The sequence below is a fragment of the Phyllostomus hastatus genome, unplaced genomic scaffold, assembly GCF_019186645.2.
Source record: "Phyllostomus hastatus isolate PE091 unplaced genomic scaffold, TTU_PhHast_1.1 phas_contig_159, whole genome shotgun sequence".
NCBI classification, from domain to species: Eukaryota; Metazoa; Chordata; class Mammalia; order Chiroptera; family Phyllostomidae; genus Phyllostomus; species Phyllostomus hastatus.
Genome location: NW_025333640.1, coordinates 12,171,237 through 12,190,834, shown reverse-complemented (window position 1 = coordinate 12,190,834; position 19,598 = coordinate 12,171,237). Strand labels below are relative to the sequence as shown.

General features: G+C 34.1%; 1 protein-coding gene across 5 annotated transcripts in view; it reads left to right on the top strand.

Annotated features, from left to right (window-relative positions):
* CLCN3 (chloride voltage-gated channel 3) overlaps positions 1-19,598 on the top strand; it is a 69,881-nt gene that overhangs the window by 29,479 nt on the left and 20,804 nt on the right. For all 5 annotated transcript variants that reach the window (XM_045830885.1, XM_045830888.1, XM_045830884.1 and 2 more), the window contains 5 exons: positions 7,962-8,119; positions 13,704-13,803; positions 15,392-15,579; positions 16,360-16,482; positions 17,611-17,817. In XM_045830885.1, coding sequence (XP_045686841.1) covers positions 7,962-8,119; positions 13,704-13,803; positions 15,392-15,579; positions 16,360-16,482; positions 17,611-17,817 — 776 coding nt within the window. The remainder of the gene's footprint in view (positions 1-7,961; positions 8,120-13,703; positions 13,804-15,391; positions 15,580-16,359; positions 16,483-17,610; positions 17,818-19,598) is intronic.

Below are 19,598 nucleotides of genomic sequence, written 5' to 3'. Positions count from 1 at the left end.
TATTTGACATTAGATAGTAACAATATCTGGCCTCTAGGTAGGAAAGATTATTTAAATTCTAGTTTATTTAGTCTAGTTTATCTGTTTTTTTTTCTTTTGTTAGTTGTGTATGGTGTTTTATCTGCAAAACCATTGCCTAATCCAAAGTCACAAGGATTTACTCCTATGTTTTCTAATAGGAGTTTTATAATTTTAGCCCTTACATTTTGGTCTATGATACATTTTTAGTTAATTTTCTTGTGTGGTGTGAGGTAGGGGTCCGGCTTCATTCTTTTGCGTGTGGATAGCCAGTTGTCCCAGCATCTTTTCTTTAAGATTGTTCTTTTCCCATTGGTGAAAATATTACTTTAAATAATAATAATTTAAATTTTCCTACAGATAATATAAAAACTTTTTGTTCATATTACAATATTAGTATATAATGAATTTGTGTTTATATAGGTATGCTTGAATTTTATCAAGTTCTTTGGGGAAAAAGTAAACAAGGCATACATTTTTATCAACAAAGTTATTTTTGCAAGAAAGCTACATGCCAGTCACAGCTCACTTAATTGAATAATTTTTCCTGTTTGCTGAGGCATTTTAGTGTTGGTGATACTTGAAGTATGAAATGTTAGTGATAATTTGATTTATATAATGTTCAGATATGGAAAGGCTGGTCATTGACTACACTTTTTGGAAATTTGTTTCTGTGTCCATGTCAGGTATAATGAATTACATTATCTATTAGAAATCTCCAGGATTTTTGCTCAATATACAGTCGTAGTAGAACTCATTAGTCAAATCTGTAAGATTTCCCCCTCCTCTTTGTAATATTGTCAGTATTATGGTAAAGATTAATACCTTACAAGTAATATAATGCAGCCTGATGAAGTTTTAAATGCCAGAATATTTGAGCAGAAACAATCGCTTGTGTTTGTTGCTTCTTGCTGTTCGTCAGATACACTCACGCACGCACGTGTACACACACACAGGATTTATTTCCAGTCCACATACCGTATTCCTAAAGTGGGTGAGAAAACCCAGGTACCTAAAAGGGTTAGTAAGTAACTTGTGCTGGATCATGTAGTTAATAGGTGGCAGACTGGAATTTGACCTCAAAACGCATTAAGGTCATGGAATTTCCTTACTAGGACACTGAAAAGATCTTTTCTCCAGTCTTTTTTGTTGCTGTTTTTCAGCCAAGTAGTAGAGGATAGTCGCTGACAGCTATCTGGTATTCAGACCTCTAGAAAATTTAAAAAAATTTTTTTTCTTGTGTTAAATTTGGGAACTACTATTTTCAGATTGCACTTTCCTACAATCCTTGACCTGGGGAATCGGGTAACAGGAGCTATCCTATATCTTTTTGAAATTCAGTTGTTAAAATTAAGAGACTCCTTCTGTCTTTGTATCATTCTGCTCAAGGTTTTACATTTCTAGGAGATAGAGTTTGATTAGTTTAACTTGGATCAAGTGCCTTTTTCTTAGCTGGGGAAGGGAGGATACCGTGACTGGGGCCCTCACCAGGATTGCATACAATAGAGGAATAGACATTTCCTAAAAGTAATTGGATTCTGTTACAGGAAGAACGGAAACAGTTACCAGTTGGCAGAAACAGGGGTCCATTACACAAATAATAACCCTAATCTGAGGACAGTTACTGGTTAATGTGTTTATTTGAAGTTTGGAGATATACCTGGTTATTAATATTGAATATGTGAGTATGGGGTTGGGGATAAAAAAGCAAGAACAAAAAAAAAGGTTAAAATTTTAAAAATTAATTGAAAAAGAGGATGACTAAGTAAGTATACTACACATATGTTCATTCCACATACTGTCTGTAAAGCAGACTAACCAAGAAGTTTAAAATACGGTATGTCACAACATTTAAATGTAATAATCTGAAGTACATTGAAAGTGATGTGCATATGTATTTAATGATTTGAGATGGCTTTAGAAAGTATGCCTAGTAATGAAACTATGCTAAGTAATGAAAAGCTTATAAATAAGTGTAGCCAGTATAACCTCATCTATATTTTTGGTTTATAGAAAATGATAAAGGCTAAAACCAGTTGCCAGTCTGTTATAACTCTTGTTTATCCAATTCCCTCTTCATGCTTCTCCAGCAAACCTTATGTAGCTATGTAGAATTGGTTTTTCATCAGTTTGTTTTTCAATCCAGGACACTAATCCATGTGCAAACTCTAATAAGCCTTTTTACATAAAGCCTTTTAAAACTCAGAAGCCCATCACTTGCAACTCAGAGGTATTGACTTTTAAGATTGTATTTTTTATATGGGTTTCAAAAGTCTAAATTTGAAACTCAGGAGCCACATTACTGAATCTTGTTCTCTAGGATCTGCTATGTATTTCTGTTACTGTGGCAGTGGCTGTCTCCCTGCACTGTAGGGGAAGGTGGGTGGAGAGGCCAAGGAAGTACTGGTGGGTGAGGAACATTGATTATAGTTCCAAAAAGTGTTCCAGTATGTCTCTACTACTGCCTTCGTAGATAAATGAACGAGAGCTGCATGTGCTTTGAGAAATGGGAAGTCCTGGGCAGATTATGTCATCTTGTGGTAATAAAATTCCAGTATAAGAAGAGATTTTATTGAGGACAAAGAAAGGTGTAATCAGGGAAGTGTAGCCTCGCCACTTTTACTTCATTTCATAAACCTTTTGGCCTTCTAGAGCTCCTCCCCAGTATCTGCTGTAGGAAAGCCATGTTATAATTTCCTAATTAATCAATTCTTGAAATATTATTTTAGGGAAGAGAGGGAATTGTATTTTATACTTGAGAGAACTTTAATTTGTGCTTGTGGGGTAACCTACAGGTTATTTGTTTCATTTGTGCATAAGACAAAGTTGAAGCTGAAATTGGTTAACTTGTACTGTCGCTTATAAACATTTTATTAACACAGATATAATTTATTTTTATTGATCTCGTTTTAATACATGTAAGTTAAACTTTATACAAATCTAAGTTGCAGTAAACTGTACACAAAGAAATGATAGGTTAGGAAACATAAAACCTTTAAAATTACTCTTCCTGTGGGATGTATAGGTAGGTATTCCTGTGCTCCCGTTAGAAGTGAATGTTCCCTACCCAGTTTAGAGTAGGGTAGAAAACCTTTCCTGTTCTCTTTTGTACTGCTCAGATTTCCATGTTTGGCAGAACACACTGTAAGAGAAAGTACATGAAGTGTCACACATAAACTAACATAGGTCTGAATATTTTTCTAATGGCCAGCTGATTCTTAAATTTTACTTAGCAATTCTTTTGCAATAATAGATTTTAGATTTAAAAATGCTTACTGACATCACATTCAGTATGATACCTTTCAGTTGTCAATAACCCAGTAAAGTGAACAAGAAACAGCAAAAGGAGAAAGGTTAAAGCCAGATTGAAATGTCTGCCTTCCTCCTCCTGGAGATTCCATTTAATTATATTTATCAGAGTCCAAGAAATATTCTAATCAGCTCTATCTCAGCAAAAAGTTTATATATTTATAACAAAATTTGTCTTGTTTACTGTCTGAGCCAATTTGATAGCAACAGCCATAAGAAGCACCCAAACCTCTTTTAGAAATAATTTAGAGGGGAAATCGGTTTCTGTGGGCTCCCTCAAAACCAAGATCAATCAGCATCTCCCTCTATACTACACAGTTTCAAACCTCATCGCCATGTCAGGTGGAAGTAAATAGGCATGAGCAGACACACTGACCTTTAAGCAGTCTGTTGGGGACACGAAGTGCTCTGGCTGATTTCCACCTTAACATGGGCAGTGGCAGCCTTACAAATTCCAAAGGACATAACATAAAGGCTACAAAACATAGTACATTGATCCACAGGATCCTCTGGTTTAAAAAGTGTTGAGTCCTTTATTTCTGGTATTGACATGTTTAGAATTACTGCACATGTGTGTTACTGAGCTGGAAGAGAGTTCATTTGCCAGCACACACAGACTGAAAGAAATGTACAGGCAGGAGTTTTCAGGGGAGAAAATAGTTAGTTTATTAGGATTGGTGTCAGGCTGGAGAATAGATGAGCTCATGTTCCAAAATATCCAAGTCCCAGATGGTTTACTTTATGGAGCAAAAACCGTGCCATCGAGAATGAGGGGTTTGGGCAAATAGTCTAGAGTGAAATAAGGGAAGTAAATTGTGATTTCAGGTCTTGAGGTGAGCTTCGGGGTCCCTCGGTCTGGTTTCACGGGGACGCAGCCAGGGGTCATTTCACTTAGGAACTGAAATATAACTTAGGGCATGATGTTAACTTCAGCTTAAGAAAAGCAGTAACTTGTGACCATTAGTTAAGGCCTGGCCATTGTTTCCTGCTGCTACCATGGGAAGTTAATAAAATGTAAGGGAAAGGGCTGAGGCTTATGGGACAAGCTGTGAAAGAACTGAATTGAGTGCTGGGGCCAACTGTTAAATCAAAATCATACATTCAATCAGGACTTCGATTGTACATAGTTTAGATGTTAGAGTAGTTTCTACAGAGTAATTATTTGAAAGTCACTGAAAGTAAGACACATGGCTGATATAGAAGTTTATGATGGTGCTATACCTTTTGCTACCTTATAAAAATGAGATTGATAGTCTCTACTTTTCTACTTCCTAGTTCTAAAGTCTATTGGAGGAATACATGCCTCATTTCCTATTTATGTACATTGGTGCAAACATTGGGTCTGATAACATTGTCTTGGATGCACATTAAGTGGTATAGAAATTTTGCTTTTTTATTTTTTGCATAAAAGAGTAATAAGATCAGTAGTCCTTTTCTCTTAAACTCTAACCAGATAAGGGTACATACTGGGGAAAGTTTGAAGTTTGCAAAACATATCATAGTGCCAGGGTCCAGCCTCTGCGGGGTCTCAGGGTCCCCGAAGGATGCACGGCTAAGGCGAAGAGACTGAAGTGAGACACCTGTTGGGGTGCCAGAGAACAGCCAGGCTTTTTGGGCCCAACTGATTCACTGAGAAAGATCAATCTTTATGTTTACAGGTGAGGTTATACAACATTCAGTGCATACTGTGATTATTAAAACAGAAACGGTGACCATAGAAATAATTTCTAAAAACACAGAAGGCTTTACAGGTCAATCATGTTAAACAAAGAAATAACCGAAAAGTACAGGAGGTCCCACAGATCAACAATATTAAACAAAGGTTATTTTGACCAAGAGGGTCATTAATCAGATAGCCAACGAAGCTATATGGGCACAAACTTTCAGGTGCCAGTTAATAACTAGGTATCTATTAAGATTCCAGGAATTGGTCTAAATTAAAAGGGTGCAAGGGGTGATTTGTATGTATATAGAAATCAACTATTATCCATTGAGGGTTAAATTTGTCTCAGGTAACTTTTTTTACCTAGGTTTTTTGATTTATACACCTTGGGGGAGGGCATGTTTTGTGTTTGTTTCTCAATTTGTGTTTGTTTCCATGTATTGAGATTATTATTCTCAACTAGAACTCCTTATTTCTATACACTCCTGTCCAGGGTATGGGAGAGAGAGGTAATGGCTCTAATAAATCTTAAGCTTTCAGGTGGTGACTCCCTAAGAAACATTCCTAGCAACAACTTCCTTCAGCATTCTGATAGTTGGTCTGACCATAGTTTAATTTTGTCCTTAACTTCTCAGGTGAGGGAAACAGGCAACATTAGGGTTGCTAGGGGTCTCCATTCTGTGGTCAGCAAGTCATTTCACGCAGAATCAGAGGCATCATGGAGATTTTTTGTTATAACACACAGGTATCTAAAAATCCCACCAACTATTGCTAGCAGGGACAGGCATACAGGAGGAGATAGACAGGAGATCTGACCACAGTCACCTCTGCTGTGCAGATGTGTCTCACCCGACCCAACTGTGTCAAAGGTCAGCTGTTGGTCGGCTCCCGACATCACAGTGTACATTTTTAGAACATTTTTTCATAATATACTTAAAAAATATTTTCTTATAATTTCAGACTGATAAATGTTGAAAAATAATCTTCCTTTTACCAGATTCCTGAAATGTTAACATTTGTTATTTCTATCTCTCGTTTTTATATATGCTATTATCTGTGTAAATAGAATATATACATATATGCACATGTTGTTGTTTTGGAAGCATGTAAGAATAAGATGCGGACATAATGCACTTTTACTCCTAAATACTTCAGTGTGTATTTTCTTATGAAAAGATACTCCCTTACACACAGCCTCAGTGCAATTTTCAAAATCAGAAAATTGGCATTGATCAGCACTATTATCCAAGCTACAGGCTATTTTCAAATTTGCCAGTTGTCTCACTGTATTCTCTAATATAAAAAACAAAACAAAACATTTTTTTCCTGGTCTCACATCCGATAATCCAGAAGTCTCCTTCCACCTGAAACAGTTCCTCAGTCAAACTTTGTCTTTCATGACTTTGACATTTTTGAAGAATGCAAGTCACTTATTTTGTGGAATTGCCTCCAGTTTAGGTTTATCTTGTTTTTCCTTGTAAGATTCAGTTAATGTATGTTTGGTCACAAGTGATGTCATCATACCAGAAGTCCATAGAAGCTTTTGACACTTCATCCAAAAATAATTTTGTAAATCACCGGTTATATTACATGGAAAGTAGAGTCAGAGATTAATTCTCAATTTGGTCAAGATAGTATACTACTCTTACTATATTTATTCTCCAGTTGCTTTCTCTTAAGAAAATTTGCAGCATTTTAGTTTTTACAAAGTGAAATTGCTGAATAACATTAGGATGGGGGAGGAAGAAAGAGCTGGTGTACTTGACACTTTAAGTGTAAGGTTTAGAGAGTATTTTTATGTGAGTGAATGTGGGTCATTGCAGGGATTGGGCCTTTAAACCCTCAGTCAAGAACGATAAATTATTTATTCCTGGAGTACTTCTGCGAAAACACTGAAATCAATATACTATTCTCCTTTTAGAAGTTTTACAACTTTCCAAGGCAAACATTCAAATGTATTGAATAGGGAGATAAGAGGGTACCCTGTTTTATCTGATAGAAGTAAATAGACATTTAAGTTTATTAGTACAATATTCAGTATTTATATTATTTGTATTTTTTAAAATATTAACTCTTTCTATATTAATGCTAGTTTCCACTGCTTCTTTGAATTATCAAGAAACCTGCAGTATAGTTTATTTGACTTCTATCTTATCAGTAACAAAATTAGTTTTTAGAGTTGCTTTTATTGCAATTCACCCTTCCCCTTCACCCTCCAATTGATGTATGATAATCTCTTGCTTTAATCTAGGGAGCATTTATAGTGATTGGAGAAAGTTCAGATTCTAAATTTGCCAGATGATAGTTTGTAGAGTGACCTAATATTTATGATAGTTTTATCTGTAAATAAATGTGAATGAGTAATTTTAAACCATCAGACTGCAAATCTTAAAGTCATAGAATAAAATAAGCAGGTTTCTTGTGTTTTATTTTTATAATATTTATTTAAACATTAGTGCCACTCTTTATATTCTATATCAGTTAGTTACATTTCCATTAAAATGACACTTCTTAATTATTTTTGGCATAAAATCTGTATTATGCTGCATAATTTGAAAATGTAATTTGTAATCACTTATGCCAAAACCACCTATTTGAAATTATGTACCAGCTTTTCTAAGTTTTTAGGGCTTTAGAAAAATGTCAAATACTTCTTTTCTTGTAAGGTGTAGCATATTTCATGAAGGTTTTTAACATTTAACAATGACCTGTCCAAAATTACTTAGCTGTCTAGGACTAGAATCTATGAGGCAGACTTATTTTTGATACTCTAGTACGAGTTTGAAAGGACATGCCATAATCACTTTGCCTGATTTCCAGATTTTGGATAATTTTCATTTTCTCTACTTTATTGTAATTACAATAAAGTATTATTTCTAGTGATACTATTATTAATAAATTTCTTAGAAGGTCACATAATTCATCATGGTTTCTCATAAAACATAATCATTGTTCCTCTTTTACTTTGTAGGAACTCATTACACAATGACAAATGGAGGCAGCATTAACAGTTCTACACACCTACTGGATCTTTTGGATGAACCAATTCCAGGTGTTGGTACATATGATGATTTCCATACTATTGATTGGGTGCGAGAGAAATGTAAAGACAGAGAAAGGCATAGACGGGTAAGTATTTTCATTGATTTTTAAAAAATATATTTCATAATTAGATCATTTAGTAATATATTTATGCTAGTGATCTCAGACAGCCAAAATATGTATTATGCATTAAAGTACATTTAAGCTTTTTTTTTAGTTTACTTATACCACATATCTTTCCAGAAAGGATTTGAGGTAGTGTTAAAATAAAAACAAAAAAGTATGTAGTAAGATAAAATAGAAAGGGAAGAAAGGGAAAACACCACATATGATTTGAGGGAAAGATTAAGCCAAGTTCAAGATTTGGAAGTCTGCATGATTTTTGGCTTTGGTCAGCCCAGCAGCTATGCAAAAGAGGAAACGTCTTACATAATCCTCATTCAAAAAGAAGAAACTTACTGGGAGATAGTTTTATGGGGTTTTGCTCTTTTGTTTCTTTTTTTGGTTTATATTTGTTTATTTTCTTTTTTTCCTCCTTTTTCAGTGTTTAAATTCTGATATATTTCTCAAATTAATATTGAGTGGTAATCACTATTCAAAAAAGTGGTACTTTTTATTAAAAAATACAATTTGTGGGTCTTGTATTGATTGTGACTTATTGGTATAATCCAAAAATAAATTATTTTAAAAATGAGAGAGAAAAAAATCTCTTTGACAGTAAAATTTCAGATTCCAGAAAGTCCTTTGTAACTTTGGGGTCTGCGTTTATAAGTTTACTTGTAAATGAAAATAACTGTTTGTACTTATTAGTTATAACTTTTAATATTAATGTATACATAGATTTTAAACATGGAATTGGAATTATATTGTTTATAAGTAGTACTGCTTCTGAGATTCACCAGTCAATATTTGTTTTTTTCAGGGAACAGAAAACAGGGTGTAACTGGAAATAAGACATAATATGTGAAATCAGTGTTCTAATTCAGTGATTCTCAAACTTTTTTTGTCTCTGGTCCTTTCTAAACTATAAATAATTATTGAGGATGCCTAAGGAGCTTTAGTATATGTGGTTACATTAATTGATATTACTATATTAAATATAAAAATTGAGAAATTTTAAAAGAAATTCATTTAAAAGTAAAAACAAACCCATTTCATGTTTACATAAAAACACTTGTTTATGAAAAATAACTATTTTACAAAATAAAAGAAATACTTAGTGACATTGTGTTACATTTTTATAAATCTTATTGTTGTCTGGTTTAATAAAGACTGCTGGTTTCTCATATTTTCTTTTGCATTCAGTCATTTTTGAAATGTTTTAATTAAAGTGGATGAAGAAAAGCCAACCTCACAATTGGACAAGCTAGGGTATTTTAATAACCGTTTAGATCATTGTTGATATTCTTCTTTGATACTGCACCAAAGTGACAAATGGTATTTTCTTAAAGGTTAGTTGCTGCGTGTAATCTGAAACTGTATCAATGAACTTTGTCTTCTGTTACATTAAAATCCACTGGTTCACCTTGAACTTTAAATAGATGATTTTAACATCATGCAATGATTGATCATTTGAGATATGTTGATTCACTGGATTACGCAGTTCTTTTAAGTATTGACACTTTTTGTTACTTAATATTAAAAAAACCCCACATTTGTTGTTAATTTCAGTATTCATCTCTTCAGGTTAGTTTTTAAGTATTGGGAATCTGTCATCCTTACAGTATTGGGGTACAGGTTTTCCAAAATTCTAATTTTTACTTGAAAGCTCAAATTCTATCATTGGAAACAAATACCCATTTATTTTTCTTGAAAGGACAGGCTTACTTGGCTTAATGTTTGAGAAAATCCCTGTGAAATTCGTAAGTCTGAAAAACCATAGTTTAGTGTCTTTCAAGTAAAAATGGTGTTCCATATGAGTGTTCAGTTTATTTGCAACTCAAATCACACAGATGCCGTTTCTTGGGACAGAACACTTATGTCATCACATATAATATTAAAAAGACTCAGTGATTGAAGAACAATAGTTTTACAGCTTCATCAAAGACATTCTTAAGTGAAAATGGGATTTATTTTTTTACTGGGTTATGTGGCAGTGAAGAATATGATGACCACTAGCATTTAAATGCCACTGCCTTCATTTGTGCTGAGGAGCCAGCAGTTTTGTTACTGCTTTTGCATTGTCTGTGAAAATGTCAACACAATGCAAAAGGCACATCATGCTTTAGTATTATTATGAAAATAATTTTGACCTTGAAAACCACTAGGGAAGGTCTCAGGGTGTCTGCGTCCCACACTATGAGAACCACTATTCTAATTTAATGAACCTACATCAGACACACTATAAATCCTGTATCTTTTGTCACTGTTAGGTAAATAACATTTGTACTTAGAAATAACATATTCAGGTTGGGGTTTAAATGTGTTTTAAAGTGAGGCAGTGTATCTGTATCTGTAAGACACCATGCCCATAAAATTATAGAGAAAATTGAAACTGAAACCACAGCACCCCCCCCCCATTTTTCTGATTATAAAGTAGTCCACAGTCCTTAAAAACATTTCACATAATGTAACACTTTATGGAATATTAAGTGTCCTAGCTAATCATATCAATCATCTCTTTTTAGATAAGTCAAATGTTTTCTATGCTCATATATATATTAACAAAATTTTTTAAAGGTGGGAAATTTTACACATAGATGTTCTACTGTTCTTACAACATTAAATTAAAAAAAAAGTCAGTGCATATACCTACCTAATTCTTTTTTCCTCCTAAACCTTTATTATAGTTGTAGTCCTCCTGCACCACATTATTTGAAGCAATTCAACATTATTATGTCATTTTAGATGTACTACTACTTCAGTGTTTTGTAAAATGGTTGTAATCTAATTGTCATTCCTCCTTTATTACCCTGAATATTTCTGTAAAGAGAATCTTCCTCATACCAATTATTTGGATGTCCATAAGTTAAATTGTAGAGAAAAGGAAAAAGTTAGAAATTATATGGTTCCCAAGCATCCCCAAAGTTGATGAGGTTTTTGTTTGCTTGCTTGATTTTTGTTTCTGTATGTTCATGCACTCGTAAATTTAAACATATTTGATGTGTCTTAATCATCATAATTATTATGCTTATTGATGTCTATGTTATTTCATTTTGACAAGTGGGAGCTTCTTTTGGTTGGTGCATGTATCCTTTGACACATCCTTAGGAGACTTTGATGTATTCTGGAAAAACAGGATGATCTTTAGCTCATCTTACACATTCTCTACCCCAAATCTGGAGTCAGCCATTACTCCAAGGAGCTCTGGTTCCTTTGAAGAAAAATGGTTTAGAGACAGTCTGGGCACTAGAGATACTTACTGCTTCTGAATTGGTCATTGATTGCCTCTTAAGTTTACAGCAGCCTTCTCATTTAAATCCAATACTGTAGGGCTTTTACTTAACCTCTAGTTCTTAAATCTCTATCACCTTTCATCCATGCTGTAAATCTCAACATCACATACATAGTCATTTGATTTGCTTCACAATACATATACAACAGTTTAAGAATGTTACCGACACCATTGCCAGCAATACGCTTACTGAAGAGTTTTAGTGTTTTCTTTTTTTTTTTTATGATACTTTTTGTCTTTAGTGTTGATCCCACTAGGGTTGTACATACTATGACTTTGTTTTAAAACCCCTGTTCCTTTCGATCTATTGCCTTCTTCCTCTTCTAAGTAATGGTTTACATTTAAATGTTTATGGTTTATCTTTTTATTTTTTTAAATACAAGCATGTATATTTATATACTTATTTTTCTTGTATATACTGTAGCATACTATACACACTTTTATCCACTCTGCTTTTCCCTCTGCGTGACACTGCATCTATTGTATTTTCTTTTAATGGCTGCAGAAATTTTTATTTCGTAGATGTACTGCAATTTAGTTAATAACATATTGATGAACATTTAAATGATTTCCAGGTTTTTACTTAATACTGTATTTTATTAAACATTCCAGTTATTTTTGAGAAAAGGCAGCATGGGTTTAAAGATTATTTTTGAAAAATTATCCACCTTCAATTCTAAAGAATGGTTAATATCTATGATTGGTAAAATAGAAGGAGTAAAATTGTGTCATTTAACTTAGAACTTACTAGGTCTTTTGAATGGGATCTTGGGGCTGAAAGTAGACCAGATGTTTGAAGTAGACCAGACCATCCACTCCCAGCTGCAGCCCTCCCGTGGGGCACTTGAGGCCTGAAGTCCTAGGCAGAGAATATTGCTCCCTCCCCGTTTTTTCTTAGCCAACGTTACCTGTATGCTCATAGTAGCTAGTAGTACTGAAGTTTCTAGGATACGGCCTTTTTTCTTTTTTATTGAACTAATTGAGGTGGCACTGGTGAACAAAACTGAACACGTTTCAAGTGCACAGTTCTGCAGCACATCATCTGTACACTGTATTGTGTGTTCACCACCCCAAGTCCGGTCTTAGTCCATCACCATTTATACCCCCTTTACCCTCTTCTACCTCCTCCAACCCCTCCTCCCCCCAGCAGTTGTCCCTGCCCATGAGTTTTCTCTCTTTTTTTCTTTTTACTCTGTCCCTTTACCCACCCCCAGCCTCCAACCTCTTCCCCACACAGCTGCCAGCCTGCTCTCCATCTGTGGGTCTATCTCAATTTTGTTTGTTCATTTTGTTCATTAGATTCCCCATCTGAGTAGAATCATGGCTTTCAGAAACAGCAATCCTAGTCAAACAGAAAAAGTTAGGGTTTTAGGTTCAGAAGTGCATTCTTACTAGGAGAGGGAAGACTTGGCTTCTTATGTCTTAATAGAGTGAGACCTGGAAATCAAACCTGTTGACGTCCTGCTAATCTCACCTCCTCCACTAGACTCAGTCGAGAACATTTCTGCCTTGCACAGTGACGAAAGAGCCTCTGAACCCCACCCATGGGATTGGAGCTCTTCATTCCTGTATACTTATAGACCTACAAATGTATTTGTAAATTTATTTATTTATTTTTAGAGAAAGGGAGGGAGGGAAAAAGAGAGGGAGAGAAACATCAATGAGTGGTTGCCTCTCATGCCCCCCTTGCTGGGGACCTGGCCTGCAACACAGGCATGTGCCCTGACTAGGAATCGAACTAGCAACCCTTTGGTTCACAGGCTGGCACTCAATCCACTGAGCCACACCAGCCAAGGCTGTAAATTTATTTTACAGCCACTTTATTCATATGACTATTCTATACTACATTTTTGGGCACTATTATAAACTGACCTTACCTTTTAAAGAATATAATAATCCACTTAACTCCTAGGAGCAGAGAATCTAGGGAACGATAGACATTTCAAGCTATAATGCCTTATTTCTGTTAATATAAAAGACATGTACAAGCTAAATTTGATATAATTTAGACCAGTCTGGGCCAGACTTTATGTGGTTTGTAGACTCCTTGGTCTCAAATTCTGAGGTATTCTTGTTAAAATACATGTCTCTGAGTAAACGTTTGTCATCTGGTTTACAGGTATAGCAGCTGATACTGGTTCTGTCCCAAACCCACCTTTCCTATTATTTAGTGCAGAAATGACTGTGCTATGTATAATAACTGAGAAAAATGGTTAGAGTATAATCACAGCTTCTATTTTTAGTTTGAATAATAAGCGTAAACATTTCTAATTTCAGATCAACAGCAAAAAGAAAGAATCAGCATGGGAAATGACAAAAAGTTTATATGACGCATGGTCAGGATGGCTGGTCGTAACACTGACAGGATTGGCATCAGGTAAAGAAGTTTTTAATGCAATCCTCTTATGAGTAACAGAATAAAAATAGTTCTCTCTCCTCTCCACAATTTTTTTCAGGGACTCTTGGATTTTTAAAAGCATTTTTTGTTCATTTCTTTCCTTCAGAAACTTAAATATAAGACTAGAAGGTAGGAGGCTTCTGAGTCAAGTCTTGGCTCTATCAATTTTTTTTCTTCATTTTTCCGGGCTCAATTTCTGTATTTATGAAGTATGTGGTTTGGACCAGGTGATGAATAAAGTATCATTTAATGTTAATTTCATAATAAAGAGGTGATATTTAGTGAGTACTTCCTTTGTGTCATGGACTGCTCTAAAAGCTTTATGTGTGTAAACCTCAGGGGAACCTGATGCTATACATCAGCGATTTTCAACCTTTTTCATCTCATGTCATATATAAACTAGTTACTAAAATTTTGCAGCATGCCTAAACATATGTTTTTTGCTCATCTAACAAAATAGTAGATATATTTTTGATTCATTCACGCTGGACTCCTGTTGTTATGTTGGCTCTTGTCATATTTTTATTTGACAGTCCAAGGGAAAAGAGGTCAGTGACCCTGACTAAACCTGTTGCATGTTTTAAAGCTTTTCATGGCACACTGGTTGAAAATCGTTGGTATATGTGTTATTATTATCACCATTTTGCAGATGAGGGGACTGAAGCACAGAGAGCTTAATTGACTTGACTAAAAGGTCATATATTGTAGCTAGTAAGTGGCCAAGCAAAGATTTTAAATCCAGGTAGTTTAATTCAAGAGCCTATGCTTTTAACCACCGTGCTAGAGTAACTCCAAAGTCACAACATGTGAAATTTTAAGAATAGCATTGAAGATCTGAAAGGAAACATTAAGGACTGTTTTAATGACTTTCAGCTTCCCATGGAAGGTTCTGTCCAGAAGAACATGAGAAAAAATTAAAAATTGTGTGGAGGAGAGAGGGAACTGCTGGTACCGCTAAATGACATGCACAAGAATTTTTTTGGCCACTGTATATGTGACTCATTGATCTTTTTATCTGATGAGAAGGACCTAGGTTTTGACCATAAATTTATGCATTTTTTTTGTATTTTGTCAGTAAGTGATCATGATATATTCGACCTTCTGTTATCTAAGAAAAAATGAAATTATCAAAGTAATTCATTAATGCTAGGAGTTTCACTAATTATTTCTAATGGACATTAAATTTTAATGAGATTGAGATCATTTGTAAGTCTATTAATTAAGTTTTGGATTGAAACATACTAGTAAAAACTGACTTCAGTAACCAGATTTGTGAACCTCTTGCCAGGTAGCTGTCTTTTAAAGATGTTTTAGTATCTTTTAAACACCTCTGTTTAAAATTACAATTAATTTGAACAGTGTAGCTAGTTTTAAAGAATAGGTACTTATAGTTTTTAAAAAGAGAATAAAAACTGATAACTAAGATTTGAAAATCTTAAGTTCACATGATATATCCTATGTGACTATTTGTAGGGAGTCCTCTGTTTTCCTTGGCCCTTTTGACTTGATAGTTCTTAACTCTCCCAAAATGACTTAATTTTTTACCATCTCCAACACGCTTTTGTAGGGGCATTGGCGGGATTAATAGACATTGCTGCTGATTGGATGACCGACCTAAAGGAGGGCATTTGCCTTAATGCGTTGTGGTACAACCATGAGCAGTGCTGCTGGGGATCTAGTGAGACAACATTTGAGGAGAGGGATAAATGTCCACAGTGGAAAACGTGGGCAGAATTAATCATTGGTCAAGCAGAGGTGAGTTGTGCTTTTTCTCATGATGAGGTAATAATTGATGATTGTAACCTGTATTAAAGAAAAAAAAGAAATGCGATAGGATAGAATGGAAAATGAGAATACTTTGCAGCAAGTAAAATATAAGTATTGTTTCAAAAAACTTTTATTAATTATGCAGTCACACATGAGTCTCCCAGACTATGACGTGAAATATATTTCCTGTTGTAGAAAAGAAGTGCAGCAAGATTTGTATAACCGCAAAAAGTTGTTAATCAAGTCAGATTGTTAAAACTGCTTAACATATTATATCATGATTATTTGGTACATATGAATTATCAAAAAATTTAGTTAAATAAGCCTTCTAACTGGAGGTACCATGGAGAAATCCATAGATTTTTCTTCATGGCATTGCAGTATTGAAATTGTTATTTTACTACATTTGATGCTCTGTAATGAACATTTTAGGAGTTAGAATATTATATAATGTTACATGATCATATATGGATATGTTTTTAAAATTTTATTATAGCTGAATTTTAGAGATTGAAGTATAGCTGAGATTTTGGACAGGATTTTAGGGATCGGGAAAAACATTAAATATTATAGATTAAGGCTTCTTGGGATGTATACAAATATGTTTTTGGATTCTACTTAAATGTTTTGTTTATATAAACCTTTTATTATTGGGGAAATAAACCAGGAGCCTTTACAAGTTTTACTCAAGTTTCTTAATGAGGCAAGAGCTTGCATTTGAGGTACACTGTAAATTAAATTCATACTATTGAACTATTTGCTTTTTAGGGTCCTGGTTCTTACATCATGAACTACATAATGTACATCTTCTGGGCCTTGAGTTTTGCCTTTCTTGCGGTTTCCCTGGTAAAGGTATTTGCTCCATATGCTTGTGGCTCTGGAATCCCAGAGGTAAGCCATGCAGTATTTAGTATCATTAAACATTCAGTAACTGTTACGATGCTTATCTTTTTTCCTTTAGGGGAAAAAGTAGTTTTTCTGGGGAAATGGTTTGTTTGTAATATGAAAAAGAAAACTTAAAAAATGTAAGCTAATTGTAAGCATCATTGAAAGAAATTCCTCTCTATAGTCATTTATTTCATCATTTACTGTGGAGGTTGATTTTTTTCTCACCACTAATTTATTACTTGGCTAAACAAATATCAGAAGACTTATTTAAACCCCAAGAACCCTAAAAAATATCTTGTGGCCTAAAGTTATTTGATGGGTCAGTTGATGCTTTGCTTATGAATCTGTTTAAATATATTCCTTCTCTGTATATAACCATATTTTAATTATATAGTTAATTTTTGAATTTAGAAGATAATATTTATAACTATTTTATACTGTAAAATGAACATTTGATCATGGGGAGTCAGTGGCACAAATAGTGGGTTTATTGTTTATCAACAGTAAAGGAGACTATAAGGATTGAACATGATGTTGACTCATTCTTTCCCCTTTTTTCTGTTTTAAATAATTTATCAGCTTTTTATCATGCATTTCTTATAAAAATTAAATAGTAGGACCTTTTAAAGTCTATTAAAGAATGTCTTCAATAAGTAGCAGTGTCATGCAGTATTTAGCAGTTGTCACTCATCCTTCTTGACATGTAGGTAAAAGTTACCCAGAATGACAGAATTATGAGAAGATATATGTCTGTTACAGAAAGTCTGTAACAGAAAGTCTGAAATGTAACTGTATTATATTCCTACAACACATACTCAGTTTCACCTTAGTCTGGTTATGTAATTGCAGTCCTTGGAAGGTCTGTGCTTCTTTTAACGTGGCCTGTTATTTTAGTTATGTTGTGAGATAAGGTTGTCTTCTGTCCTTGCTTGGGAAGAGTGTTAGAATGTGATATGAAGTTATTATATATAGCATATTAATTGAAACCTTTGAAAAAAATAATTGTGACTTAATTCATAATCCACCAAAATTTGCAAAGTGGTTTTCTGAGTAAAACAAGAGAACAAGTTTAGTTAAGTTCTTGTGGGGTTTTTTAAAGGAGATTAAGATTCCTTGATTTTTCTTTTCCAGATTAAAACTATTTTGAGTGGATTCATCATCAGAGGTTACTTGGGAAAATGGACTTTAATGATTAAAACCATTACATTAGTACTGGCTGTGGCATCAGGTTTGAGTTTAGGAAAAGAAGGTCCCCTGGTACATGTTGCCTGTTGCTGTGGAAATATCTTTTCCTACCTCTTTCCAAAGTATAGCACAAATGAAGCTAAAAAAAGGGAGGTAAGTCTCTTTTGTAGTTGATTTAACATATAAATATCTGTCATATGGACTTATTTCAGTGAAGACTTTTGTAGTATAAAGATCATACTTTACTTTTTTGGGTAAATTTTATATTCAGATGAAAAATTTAATGTGAAAATTGTTTATGTTTTTCCTTTTTGTGACTAATCACTAAGGTCTTTCTATAATCCATCCCCAGTGCTGCTCAGTTAATTGTATATTTTAGAGAAATAATACAATTTCTACCTGGTGATGGACTACTTGGTGTCCAAATTTCAGTTGAATTTCACAAAGGTCTTTCCATTTGTTTTTGCTTTGCATTACACCTCCCTTCCTCTGAAGTGTTTCTCAAATACAACATTATTTATACTCTTACTTCTCACCATCAGTCTTTCTCCAGAGTTGGGAAATCTTAACAGCCCTGTTTTCCTCCGGAGGAAGGGTCTAATGCCAGTGGGAGTTGTGTGCCATCTGCAGAGAGCTATTTGGCACCATGGGGAAGTTCTGAGGGCCTCTAAGACCCCCTGAGGTTTAAATCAGATTTACATTAAAGGAGATACAGGAATTCCTCTTTATTCAGCTGTTCAGGGCAGTTTCTTTTACCATTTTTTTTTTTTAGGACAGCCTAAGATCGTCTAGGAGATCTTTAAACTTTATATATTTTAGAGTTTCCATGATGTTTCTAGATTGCTCTGGATATTTTCTAGAAGGAAAGTGGGTTCCTGAAATCATCCGTGTTAGCTCTAGACTTTGGAATTCCAATCCCTTTAGTTTTCCCAGTCTAATCTGCAGCCCTAGATAGTACAGAGCTCTTAGGTTTTTAAGGTACAATATTTTTACATATCATGAAACATTGAGAACCCAGGGGTCTCTGGCCCTAGCACAGGAGAATGTTTCATCCTGTTGTTTTTTTATGCTGCAGTGAAAAAAGTGGAGTATTTTTTGTGAAACTAGTTTAATTCCTCAATTGAAATAATTCTAGTTCATTTTAATGTTAGTACTAAAATATTTTCCTTGCATTATTAGCAGTAATCTAAAAGTGGGACATTTTAGAGCATCATTGTTCCATCACTGAGCGGTAATTGTGCTTTCAAGTATTGAAACAACAAATCCTGTACAACAAAGATAATTAACATTATTGATTAATTACTGTGCATGTGATTCTGTGACACATTCTCTACTTCCATTTTAAAATTTAATTCCACAATAATCTTATTAACTTGGCATTATTGTTCTCATTTATAGATAGGGAACTAAGCTAAATCTTGCCTCACTTGTCCGAGATTACAAAGCAGAATGTCAGTTCTTTTCCAATCACTTTAAAGTCTATACTCTGAACTGCTCTCCTCCTCCTGGGACTGTGGGCACGTGTTTGTCCACAACAACCCTGAGCTAGGCTGTAGTGCATCGAGTCAGTGGCTAGACGGAATTGTCTTGATTTCTCCCCAGTCCAGTTCCTTTACTTGCTATTATACCTTGACATTTTGTAGGTAAGATTTTTATTTTTATTTATTCATTTTAAGTGCAAAATGTAATTTATTATAAAATGTTCCAGAAATTAAATTCACCTAAATTTTAATGTACTCACTGTGATGATTAGTAATGTTTATGACATTAATTTTATTCTGTCACCTTAGTACATAAATGTTGAGAGTTTACTTGTTCGTGAATGCATTAAAACCTCATAGTTTGTCTTTTTTCTATATCCACTCCCTTGACACTTTTTAATTAAATGATTCTTAGATTACTTATTAAAGATATTAAAATGTGAGTTATAGGCT